Here is a 12,609-nt window from a genome sequence, read left to right on the forward strand (position 1 = left end):
CCCGCTCCTCGTGCTGCCCGGTGCCGCAGCTCCGGGCCGGGCCTCGCGTGGCAGCGCCCTCTGCCGGCCCAGCGCACGCCGAGCCCCGGGGGGAGGCCGTGGGGCGCGCGCCTGCGCCCCCCTCGCCGCGGCGCTGTTGGTAGGCGCCGCCGCGGTGCCTGACGGGAGTTGTAGTCGTGAGGCGGGCGGACTCGCTTTCCCGGCGTGCCCCGCGCCGCCGCCGCCGCCGTGGGTGCGGGTGCGGGCCGCTCGCCGCCGCGCTGCTCTGCGTCCCCCCCCGCCCCGGCCCGCCCGCCCTGCCTGCGGCCGCCATGGGCTCCCTGCTCAGCCGGCGCATCGCGGGCGTGGAGGACATCGACATCCAGGCCAACTCGGCCTACCGCTACCCGCCCAAGTCCGGTGAGGGCCGCGGGGCCGCTCCCCTCAGCGACGGGGACGGGGGAGGGGGACGGGCCTTCGCCGGGCCCGGTGTCCCCCCGGCAGCCCCGAGGGGGACAAGCGTAGCGGGGGGCGGTCCCGGGGCGGCCGGGCCGCGGGGTCCTCAGGGGAAGGGGCTGCGGGAGTGCCCGTCAGCGGCCGGGGCCGAGCGGGGCCCGGGGCTGGCTCTGGCTCTGGCTCTGCCCGGGGCCCTGCCCGCCCGGCTTCGGGGCCTCCCTGCTGCAGAGAGCCGGTGGATGGATCTCCTTGGGCTAAACCTATGGTGTAAGGCCGTCCCGGTGCCCCGTTTGGCTGAGGCGTAAGGGTCCGGGAGGGCCGGGTGCCCTCAGTGTAACGCTCAAGCTGTTGGTCCGTCCCGCTGTCAGTGTCCCCGGCCACCCGGCTCAGTCGCTGCCCTTTGGTCATGGTAGGTGAGCAAGGCTTTGCTTCTGCGTTCTGGAAACCTGGCTGCAGCATGTTGTCAGTGTGTGGCAAACGGGGCATCTCCCTCTGGTAAAGAGGAAGCGACGATGGAGTTCAGTGGGGACTTCGAAGGAAAATTGGATCTGATGGGATATAGGATGGAAAAATTCCCATGCGACAACTCTCTTTAACTCCTTAAAATGGCATTGGTACTCACCTAGGAGCTGTTGGGCTGACATGGCCTACATGTCATGTTTGTTTTCCAAAGGGAGACACTCTGAAAACTTAGCGATTTGTCAGCAGTGCCACTTTTGTGAAGTTAGGATGAGCCCGTGACTCACCTTGTCTTGGACTGGCTTTTGAGAGTGGTCTGGTTTAACTTGTCTAAAGAGTTTTCTTTAGTCTTCTCACAAAAGAAGTCATCAGGGAAATTCAGATGCTCTTTCCTCCTACAGAATCCATTCGCTTACAAATTTTTCTAAGTTTCTGTTCTGCTGGGGCTCTTCCAGACAGGGTAAAGAGTTTGCAGAGCCGCAGTTTGGGTTCCCTCGCTCTCCAGTTCAGGTGCAGCATAACCTTTTTGTTCACGGGCTCGAGTTCTGCGTGTGTCCAATGACTTGCTGGCTGTGACATTCTCAGGGCTGTGTGGCAGAGGGAGCTGGATTTCCCCATTTTGTTTGGAGGAGGGGCAAGTTTTTCTTACACAGACTCCTGCCATCACTACACCTCATCTTGTTGCAGGTTCACCTTCAGCAAGAACGATAGTGTGGAGGAGATGGAAGGGAGAAACCTTCCCAGAAAAATTCGTCAGCTGTTCTGGCTGTCTTAGAAAATCTAACCTGCTTTTTTGTAGGGGGAGGAGGACTAGTTTCTTGGGCTACTGGGAAAGACAAATGTCACTGTTAGGTTACAGCAGGACTCTGCATGTCCCGTGGGTGGCTGAGGGGCTTTCCCAGCATGGGAGACTGGGTGGACGTGAGTTGCCTGCTAAGCTGTAGCTATTGTACCGTGGGCCTTGCTGGCAATTTTTGTCCAGCCTAGAGGTTGCATCTGATTCCTGTTGACACTTAGACAGGATTTTAGATGTGGACTGGATTGATTATAACCACCATATGCACTGAACATTAAACTGCTTCTTTCAAATAATCATCCTGTTGTTTCTGTAGTGTTGTAGTTACCCAGACTAGAATTTAATGGTGTGTTGGCTTTTAGCCAATGTGCTTGCCAAGGTAACCCTGTCACACACATGAGGTTGGGTTTGTATGTTCACACGCACCCTGGAAGGTGTCTGTTCACCTATATATATGCTGCCAAAGAGCGTTCCACGTGTGGTACCTCCCTTGTAAAACTGAACAGCTAATGCTTTCAAGCAGCTGATTAAAGAAAAATACTGCTATTTCTTTTAAAGGCTTTGGATAGAATTAGATGCTTGTTAATTTTCTGTTGCGCTTGCTTGTGCTCTTTCTGAAAGCGTACTGTCTTTAGGCTAGACCTTTCTCTTCGCCTTCTTCAGGTTTATCTAACAAGGATCCTCTTGACTTCAGGAAGGGAGAAGAGCTGTTCAAGCTCAAGATCATTCTAGGCAGAAGAAGAAGTCATGAACGCTTCTAAGGTGGAGATTTAAGGAAGGTTACTAAACACCAGAACAGTAAGGGCTGTTAGGATGGCAAACACCCCTCCTTTCTTCCGGTGGAGCGTGTTCAGAAGGACGCTGTCCCTTCTGGTCCTACAGTCCTAAGCATGTTTGACCTGGGGCTGGAAGGATTGGCTGTGACCGGTACAAAACCTGGCAGCGGGGAGGGAAGACGACTGGAAGGTGGGTGTGTACGGTTATATTTGATTTCAGGAAGCAAGCTGGAAGTAGTACAAAAAGTTCTTAGGCTAAATGGTTGATAATTATTTCTAACTTGACACTGTTGCTTTGAGCCCTGTTCTGACTGGAAGAAGCCAGTTTTCCATCGGCTGTGTTAGATGTTTGAATGTGTGCACTGGAGTGTTAGCCTGATGCGCAGGCAGTCTCCTGGCTGCTCAGAGATTACCTCTGAAAGGCTGGAAGATGTGGTGAGAGAGCGTTACCTGAGGTTACCCATCCGCTGGAGTCTTGTGCAGCACCCAGGGCTGTCTGTCACCTTTTACGTTCTTTCCCTCCCAGTCTCTGGTTTAAGCAGATCTTGACTTAGGGGCAAGCTGCTGTGGCTCTGGTCAGCTGCCATCCATGGTCGGCGTTGGTTTGAAGGATGTGGGTTTGTGTTCTGGAGCAAATACACCACCTCACAAGAAGGACGTTGTGCAAGGAAATAAACACAAAATATGGGTATTCTGACTGTAATTTAAGCAGTATGTCAGCCTGTCTGTGAAAAGGAACACGGTTACTTTACCAGGTCATACCGAGTGACGGCACCTTGTTGAGTCACAGCTGGTTGCAAATGCAGTGGTGAATATTATTATCTCCTTTATTGACTTTTGATGTGGTTATTGCTGAGTCAGTCACGTGCCCTGTGGAGGACTGAGCAGGTTGTTGTGGAATCCACCTTGGTTCTTATGAGCCAGAGTCCCTAATGAGGCATCCACAGAGCATTTAACAGCTCTTTTCAAAACAGGTTTTGTAGTTAAATGCAGTTTTGTAGTTAAAAATCCTCTGAAAATGCCCTGCTTATTCCTCCAAGGCTCTGGGTGTGGATCATCTGCATTTCCCCTCCTGCATCTGGGAGGCTGAGGCTGCTGAAATGTTGTAAGGTGACACCCAATTCCCTTCTCTAATCCCCCTTCACTGGTACCTTTTCACCTTGCTTGCTTTAAGGAGGCTTGTGCCGGCATTGCGGATGCCTGACCAGTTGGAAGGGGGTTGGAGAACGGCCCAGTTTGTACAGAAGAATTAGTGCCCCCGTGAAATGGGCTAAAAATGGGTAATTGCAAGGAGCAGTCATGATCTTCGCTGTGCTTCTGTGCTTGAAGCAGTAAAATGATCCATGTTCTTGCATGCAGTCTCATGATGCCCCTATTGCTTTAGCAACCAGTGAGCAATGCACCAGTGTTTTCCGCAGCTCCTTCATCAGCTCGTCTCTTGTTCCAGTGAGCTCATCTGCAGTGTGGAGCAGGGCAGGGAGCATGTGCCCTTGAGATGGCTTTTCTCCTCTGGAGTAGGCTCTTGAAAGAGAATTCCCTGGACATTTTTGGGAGGAAAAAAAGGAGGCAGATTACTCCTCTCTGAAGCTGAACTGCTTGTTGTTTGGGAGTGATGCTTTAATCAAAGAAAGAACAGTTTTAAATAGGGGAAGAGTACCCAGAGTTGTACCCAGTCCCTCACCTTGTTCTCAGCTCATAAGCCATGTGTACTGTGACAGCGTCAAGACAGAAATACGTTCCTGTATCTCAGACATAGCTTTCGTTCCTCACCCGCTCCGCAAAGTGCAGTGGAGCGATTGTCTCCGTTATTCCTGCTGTAGTTCTGTAGGGGTTTCAGCCCAACCCTGCTGGTGACGGCCACCACCGCCTGCCGTTGACTAGACCATTCCCTTCCTGCCTTCTCCCCAGCTGCTCACGAGCACCAGGCTGGAGCGCTCATGGGTCAAAAGCAGTTGCTTTTGCTGCTTGTTTGTTGCTGGATTATATTTAACCCTGTTCAGAGCCATGTGATTGCTTTTGGCGGCCCAACAGGGATGGGCGATGAGGAAGGCAAGACGGCCTCATCCAGCCATGGTGCTGGCTTGGGCTCGGGCTGTGTCTAGGACTGTGCTGTCAGTCCGTCCCTCGGCATGCCGTGGTGGTGAGTGTCTGGCTGAGTAATTAAAAAGGATTCAATTTCTATCACTTCACTGTTAATTCTAATAATGGGGAAAAGCCTAAGCGGACCTCTAACTGCTTTCTGTTAATGAGCATTGTACGATGCAGCCCTTGTTTTGAGCGAGCTGCAGTTATGTTGTTGACTCTGTGCTCCTGGCCATTGTAGGGTGTCGTGTCCCCTGCCACTGTGTCACTCGTGCATCACATCCATGTGTTGGGTTTGCATGGTCACGGCATTAGGACGTTGGGTTAGGGAGAAGTAATTTCTCTTACAACCACTGCTTGTACTTCACCTACCGTCACCCGTTTGTGTTCTCTTTTATCTAACGCTCTCCACTGTTTTGTGCTGATTCACTCTGGGGAAATAAAGTCAAAGCCACAGTTTTTCTTTGCTCTGACGTTTTTCTCATATCCCCTCCTTGGTTATTTGTGTATGATTCTTTCCTTGTAAGTATGTTGCTGCATTTTCCTGGTGGATTTCTCTTTGTAGCAGTTCTGTGGAGAGTTAATCCAAAGATTTTTTTGCTGTTCTTTTTTTTTTTCCCTGCCAAAGATGATGGTGCTTAGCATCCCCCTTGTGTCCATAGCTACAAGCTCTGTATAAAGCTGGCCTTGCAACACCTGCGTAAGGTAGGTCAAGGTTAGTTTATAGACTGGGGGGACGTGTGGGAATGGGGTCTGGCTGAAGGCCTACAGCTGTCTGGAGTTGGAGGCAGAACCTAGAGGTGGAGCTGCAGCAGGATTTTAATGCATAGAAAATACATACAAGCCTTTTAGAGACATTAAAAATCATACCAGTCTTGTGCTAGATGTGTGGACATCACGGTGACCGGAAAAGAGGACACCTCATTTTTTCCTTCTTGAAGTTTCTCTGTCCTTTTAGTCCTTGGTGTGATATTTACAGATGTGCTTTCTTAAAGTGTTTTGTCCCCAACTTGGGCAAACTCTCAGGCACTTGTGGCAGCGGTTGAGAGGAATAATGCACAACTTTGGTCTTACCTTGAGAGCTCTGAACTTAATGTGTTGTTGTAGCAACTGGTTTCTGAAAGCTTGCAATAGATATCTTGTTTTAGCTGATAAAAGCTGCGTTATCAATTTGTGAAGACAGTTTACTGCCATCGTTGTTTGTTAGTTTTGGTCTTGAGACCTTGTGTACGCAGCGGCTTTTGTATCTGTAGCAGCACTGTCAGAGCCCCGGGGTGTTCTGCTCACCAGTGTATCCCCCTCTGAGCTCCTCTAAGTGATTTTCCTCATGCTCCTTGTGACTGGTATTACGTAGTGGAGCAAAGGCAGTGTGGCAGGTGCCTTGAACACGCCACTTGTGCATCTCGGTGTTGTTCCAGTTGTACGAGAGAGACCTCAGCATCCCAGGGTGCTGGAGAGCCTGCGTGGCGATGCTCTCCTGGACCCACGTAAAATGCAAAATCTACTCCTAAATGCCAGTGTTTGTCATGCTTTTCTGAACCTTAGTATAAGCATAAACCACCGCTTTGTATCTCAGGTGGAGAAGCTGTATCAAGCTAGCTGTGCTTGGAGATTATATACAGATTAGCTTTTTAATTTGTTGCTTCTGGGAGGGGTGGCAGAAGGTTGCCTGTCATTTGGAGCACCTACATTTTGTTATGCTGATTGTGCAGGACAGATTCTAGGTAGATTCTGGACCTGAAGTTGATTGTTGTATCTGGAAAGAAGGACGCGTGTTTCTATAATATAAACATCTGGATGCTTGTAAGCTGAGCTCAGCAATAGCTGAGCACTACCATCGTCCTTAAAGCACTACCATCTGTGCAGAGTAAGAAGAGCCTTTCTTGAAGCATAAAGGAAGAATGCCTTAATGGAAAAAACAGAGCCATTCATGAAAACCCTTCCATTTCAGAGCAAATCATGCTTGCTCCGAGCTAGAGGGACTACAAATCCTTTCATAATGCCTCCATAACCATTCAGATGATTAGTTACTGCTTCTGTAAGGACTTGTTTTAAAACAAACTTTATGCTGTCTATTCATTGCACCTAGGGAAGCGAATGTACGTTTGGCTTGGTCCTTTCATCATGCGCATGAAAAACCCCCACTCTGAAACTTCAAGGGAAATTATTTGGGTGGAGCCTTTTATTTTAGTTCTTTTATTTCTCTGAAATTGTAACTTAGTGAAGTTCTATTTGAGAGTGTTTTCCTGAAGTCCTTCTAGGAGGAAGCTACATTCGTGGTGCTCTCATACATCTGAATCGATTCGGTTGACTTTGCAGTTAATCCAGTGCTCCAGAATCCCAGAGACCTTGCACACGCTTTGTCTCCTGAAATTTGCACTGTAGTGCATCACCTTAAAGGGGAATGAAACAAACCTGTGGTGAAGCTTTCAGAGCTGAAGTTCAGTTTAGTCGGTCCCAGGGTTTATCTCTTCCAGACATCCCTGTTCCTGCATTTAGAACTGTCAATGTTATTAATTAAATTCAGCATCAAGGTGTCTCTAGCACTCACAGTAAAGGTTTTGTGTGGTTCTCGCCCTGGGATATGGGAGTGAAAGAGGGGAGGGAAGGCAAACTGCCCAACAGGAGTCCCTCTGGCTGTGCAGGGCTTTGCAGTGGGAGGAAGCGTCATCCTTCTTTGAGCAGGTTGATGGTGTTTGTGGGACTGAACTTCGCACTGGAAGGTGGAGAGAAGAGGAAGAATATGTCGGAATTGAGCAATATTGGAAAGAGCTGACTCTTACTGCTCCCTTCCCTTTCTCTGGAAAACAAGTTAAAATGGAATTCTCTCCACTGTAATGATTTATTCTTGGGTTTCCCCCCAGCTCCCTGCTTCTGCCGTTGGCAGTAGCCGTCAGTGGTACAGGGAAGGAGTGAATAGCAAGTACTTTCTATGTCTCGTGCTCTTTTATACTTGTGAATTAAAAACTGCACAGACCAGCTGTTCTCTGGGAAACACTGATTTAGATTTTTTTTATTCCCTTCTTTTTTCTTTTTTTTCTAGGAAACTACTTTGCAAGTCACTTCTTTATGGGCGGCGAGAAGTTTGACACCCCTCACCCCGAGGGCTACCTTTTTGGCGAGAACATGGATCTAAACTTCCTCGGGAATAGACCTGTTCAGGCAAGTTCCTATATGCTGTCTATTTTACCCTTTTGTTTTCTGCCTGTTTTGGAAAATTTTGTGTAGGGCTTGTAGAGGAGGATAGCACAGCACAGAGACTGTCACAACTTGGGGAGTGTCATTCCAGTCTGAGGCGCAAGAGCGTTCCCCCAGCCCATGTCCCAGCTTGCCGGTTGCCATAGCTGTTCAGATGAAGGCAGAGTTTTTCTAAGAAGTAGTATTCACTTTCTAGGCTTATTTTCACTTAGGGCAGAAGGAAGAAGTAGTGGGGGAGGAAGGACAGGGACTCAGGACCACAGATTTTGGGACCGATTGCCTGCCTGAGTAAGTATAAAACATGCTGTAGAGAGGAGGAGGCTGGGAAGCAGATCCACTCTGAGCCTGAACTCCACAGGGCTCCTGGGCACGTTGGATGGATTCCAGCCAGAATTAAACTCATGCTGTTCTCTGTGTAAACTGGGCGTAGGGCAGTGTTAAGGCAGATCTTGATATTTGGTGATTTTTGCTGGCTTTGTAACCTAGGTGGGCTGCTCAGAAAGTCTCTCCTTTAGTTTTCCCAGTTGGAACATAGAGGTATGTCTGGGCTCACAGGTGTCTTAAGGGACTGTGAAAAGCTACCTGCTCAAATGATTGGCTTGGTTTTTTTTGTCCTGAACATGGAATAGCACTGTTGCGAGGTACAGATAGGAATTTTCTGCAAGTGTTATGTTTTGGGTTTCTCTTGCATCTCAGAACTGCTTAAAAAGAACCAAAAAGTTTGGAGATGTTTTCAGAGTGCTGGAGAGGAAAAGAGCTACTTGCTTTGTCAGCTATTTTCCTAGTTGTTTCTGCAGCTTCAAAACAAGAAAAAGAAAAACTGGTCATGGTTCTCATCTTCAGAAAAGCTGTGACTATTAGTTAATTCATGCTTGTAGTGCTTGGAGGCAGTTCAGTATCACCCTTGTTTTCCAGATGGGGAAAACTGAGGCAGAGTGACTTGATGTTTGAGTTTGGACCGGTGACAAGCACGTTCTACTCTGAGTTATCCTCGGGCTGTGCCATTGGTCTTCTCTGCACCACAGTTAGTTAACAGGACTCTGCAGGGGAGGACAAGTGAGAATCTGGAGAGCCTCTGTTCAAGCAGAAAGTGCAGATGAGCAACAGAATTAGGAAGCAGGGCCTTTACGTGGAAATTCTCGTAACAGTGCTATGCAGGCATGGGGATGCTCACCACGTATCCTACGCCATGTCTGCATACAGGGCCCATGCAGGACAGCGGTTGAAAGCTGAATGCTTCTCCTTTGTGACTAACAGCTGCACAGTACTCCAACAAAAGCAGAAGACACAGCTGTTAGCCTATGGCTGTGGGGACTATAACCTTGAGGAGTTAAATTGCCTGCATGTCTCAGCATGGGTTTTCTTGCAGACATCCCAGCACTGAATTTCATAATTTCTTCAGAGAGGAGTGGGTGAGAATGCTATTAACACAGTGGGACGTTTGCCAAATAGGTTTAAGAGAGGGAGGCTGTCGTGGTATATAGTTTGTCTATGTAAAGTTAATGCCCTTTTGGCAGCTCTGATTAATCTTCAAGGAAAAAAGCACTTGAACATAGAGCAGCAAAACTGCTTTCTGAACGTGGGCCAGGTTCTCGCTTTGGAGTAACTGAGGTCTTGACTGCTCTTTGTGGAGCAGTGCTACCAACCACAGTACTGAGTGGTCGAGGAGCAAGGAACATAGTTGCTGCTGCCCCATGAATTCTCTGCTGCCCGTGGCTGTGGCACGGCATCTTCTGTGGCATTCTCGTGTCCATCAGGAAACAGCATGTCTTCCTTCAGGCTCTGGTTCTTGCCCCACCAATACGTTTCTGTGGTCTGAGGGGACAACGCTGAAGGATTGTGTCCTGGAGCTGCCCTGAAGTTCTGTTGCAGCAGCATTTTGCTGCCTATTCAGCAGATTCCTCATTTCTAAGCAAATATGTATATTGGTGGTCCCTGGTACTTCTGCTCTCTGTCCATCACTCTCTGTACACCACTGCAGGGCACCTAGTAGATGTGTGTTTGAAGGACCCCGACTCTAATTAGAGTTTGCGTGGTGGCACTGTAACTGAGCCATTCAGGGCAGCCTTCTACCTGAAAGCCTGTCCTCTAGCTCTGTACCTTTGTGTCGTGCCGTTGCTCTGACTTGGAGCGCAACTGCGTCTCCAGTCTGAGCACCTACCAAACTCGGCAGTTGTGTGAGTGGATGTTTCAGCTTCAGACTTGGCTGAGCAGGTGGGAGATCCAGCAGGCAGGTCTGCAGCTGTACAGGTTGTGGTCACTGCCCTAAGCAGTTTCCTTTGCATTTCTCACTGGAGGTTCTGTGACCAGTAAGGGGAATTAAAGTCTGAAGCATTGTCGTCCTTTATTTAAAGGACAATCTGTGAGAGAAGGTCTCTTGACTGTAGAATAGAATGAGGCCCCCTATCCCTGTCTCTTTTCTTTTCCAGAACATTTGCCCCATTGTTTGAGAATAAAAGGAGTTTCCCCCAGTAATCCAGGGCTTCGGCATGCTGATTAGCAGTCAAGTCACTGTTTGCATGCTGTAACACACATGAAAGAGCCGCATTTCTTCTGCTCAAGCTGGAGGTGGTTTCTTTAGTGGAAATAAAAGCTTGTGAGAGCAAGGCTTTCCAGACTGAGAATTCAGGGTGCAGAAATAGAGCTTGTGAAAATGCCCTTTCTTAAATTGCATGTTCCCAATATGAGCTATTGCTGGGCCAGAGCAGGATTTTCACCCTGAAATGTGCTTAATTTATCTGTAAATAGAATTCTCTATTACTGTTCCTTGTGGCTGTTGTACTGAATACCCTTAAAGGTAGATGCCTCTTGGTTTGGGTAAATTGTATGCCAGGTAACATGCTGCTACCTTTTATAGTATAATAATAGGAGAATTATTTGACTTTTTGTTCCAGTTTCCCTATGTAACTCCAGCTCCACATGAGCCAGTGAAGACACTGAGAAGTTTGGTGAATATCCGCAAAGACTCTCTCCGACTTGTGAGGTACTATTATTGCCTGAACCTTTCATTTTATTCAACCCAGTGATCTGCCAAACTGTATTTGATAAGGTTTTGGAGAAATAGCTGAATTCCAGATCCTTGTTGCTAGGTATGTCCAGAGGTTTCTGTGTTCCCTTGTGATCAGAGCTTTCAGGTGGTTTATATGTTCCTTTATCCCTAGACTTGAGCAATCTGTGTTTCCAAACAGGACCAGCGTTGTATCTGTCTCCACAGGACAGACTAGAGTGGTAAACAAAACCATGAAATCATTAGCATGAATGGAAGATATTAGTCAGGTCAATAAATCCTACAGACAGATTCCTTTCTGCGTTCTTGTGCAAGGAGAATCCAGAAAATAGCAGATCCTGGTGCAAGTCACAGGCCAGGAAGACTGATTGGCCTTGAGTGAAACTTCTTCAGGTTTCTCCTAACTGCCAAGATAAAGTTTGGTGCTAGTGTAACGCATCTGTTTACATGGCTTGTGTCCCACACACAGGACAAGGAGCTCTGGATAATCATGGAGATCTGTTACCTTTCACTGCTCTACACTGAGATCTAAACCAGCACTAGCTGGATTAAACATGATGGCTAACACTTGAACCTGTGGTTGCCCTCTTTCAGACAGATGGCAGAGGTACAGGGGCCCAGCATACAGTGCTTTGTTTTGGTCTGAGCAGCCGGGCAGATGTCCAGGCAGAGAATTTCTCAAAGATCCTTGAGTCACTCCGAATTCTGCGTTTTGGGTGCAGGGCTGGAGTACTGGCAGGGGCCCAGCTTCAACTCTCAGCCAAGATGGCTCTGAGAGCATGGTGTAATGTGAGTAATTTGAGTTATAACCACACAAAACCCTCAGTTTGTTTTTATTTGAAAACTGAATGTTGGGGGGTTTTTTGTTTTGTTTTATTTTTAAATGAGCAAGACCTGTGGTTTCAAAACTGATTGAACAGGAAAAGAGGGAAGAACTTCTGAAAAAGTAACCATTGGTAAACTGCTCTGAATGCTGTCTGGTTTTTTCAGCTAAAGGGTGAAGTACTTCTTTAGGAAAAAGTCTCGCTTTCTTCCCACACTTGCTGTGGAAGGGGTATTTTGTTCTTGTAGGCATCCACGTAAACAGTGTAACGTCTCTCGAAGCCAAATGGGAAGTGGCTTTTTCACTGGGAGAGGCCTTGCTGTGAATGGAGGAGTTGGTGGGGTTTAGTACAGTTCTGTCATTCTGCTTTCTGTCGTTGCACGTCCTGTCCAGGCGAGCAGAGTTGCAGCTCTGGACTACTTGAAATGTAGTGTCCATGCACCTTGACAGTGTCTAGGTTTGCATCTGTCTAATTCCTGGTACTAGCAGTTCTTTCTCTGCCTTCTGAGCTCTCACACAGGCTCTTGTGCTGCTGTTGCGTTAGTGCTGATGACAACACCGCCAATGTTACTTTATTTAATTTTGTACCGATGTAGACCCAAAATGAGATTTTAATTGCCGGTCCTCAAGGATGCATTCTGTCTCATGCTTTTCTACTGTTCTGGACTAGAAGCTTTTCCTTTCTCCCTCTGTGCACATAAAGACACTTTGTGCTCTCTCCAGCTTGGCTTATTTGCAACCAGTGGTTGAGGCTTGCACATTCCTTCCAGAACTGGTTAAGTTTAATTTACTACGTCCTCCACCAAATAAAATGATACTGAGCCGAGTGTCTAGATGTAAAGTAAGTTCTGATGGTAAAGTCCTCACAAGCTTTTTGTTTTTCCTTGTGTGTAATTGAAAATTCATTGTTCACCTGTGAAGAAGGTGTTGATCCATAATTTGGAGTGTAGGGCTTTATGGAAGAATATGAGGAAATGTCCAGTCTGGGCTTCCTGCCCGGCTCTGACCAGACAAAATTCTGAGCTTTGCCAAA

General features: G+C 47.9%; 1 protein-coding gene across 6 annotated transcripts in view; it reads left to right on the top strand.

The window, feature by feature from the left end:
* The first annotated feature begins 205 nt into the window (after positions 1–205).
* The window catches only part of MGRN1 (mahogunin ring finger 1), a 54,523-nt gene continuing 42,119 nt past the window's right edge, over positions 206–12,609 (top strand). For all 6 annotated transcript variants that reach the window (XM_054843052.1, XM_054843054.1, XM_054843055.1 and 3 more), the window contains exons 1-3: positions 206–399; positions 7,592–7,710; positions 10,641–10,729. In XM_054843052.1, the coding sequence (XP_054699027.1) occupies positions 312–399; positions 7,592–7,710; positions 10,641–10,729 (296 nt within the window). In that variant the 5' untranslated portion in view covers positions 206–311. The remainder of the gene's footprint in view (positions 400–7,591; positions 7,711–10,640; positions 10,730–12,609) is intronic.

This window comes from Grus americana, chromosome 15, assembly GCF_028858705.1.
Source record: "Grus americana isolate bGruAme1 chromosome 15, bGruAme1.mat, whole genome shotgun sequence".
Classification (NCBI taxonomy): Eukaryota; Metazoa; Chordata; class Aves; order Gruiformes; family Gruidae; genus Grus; species Grus americana.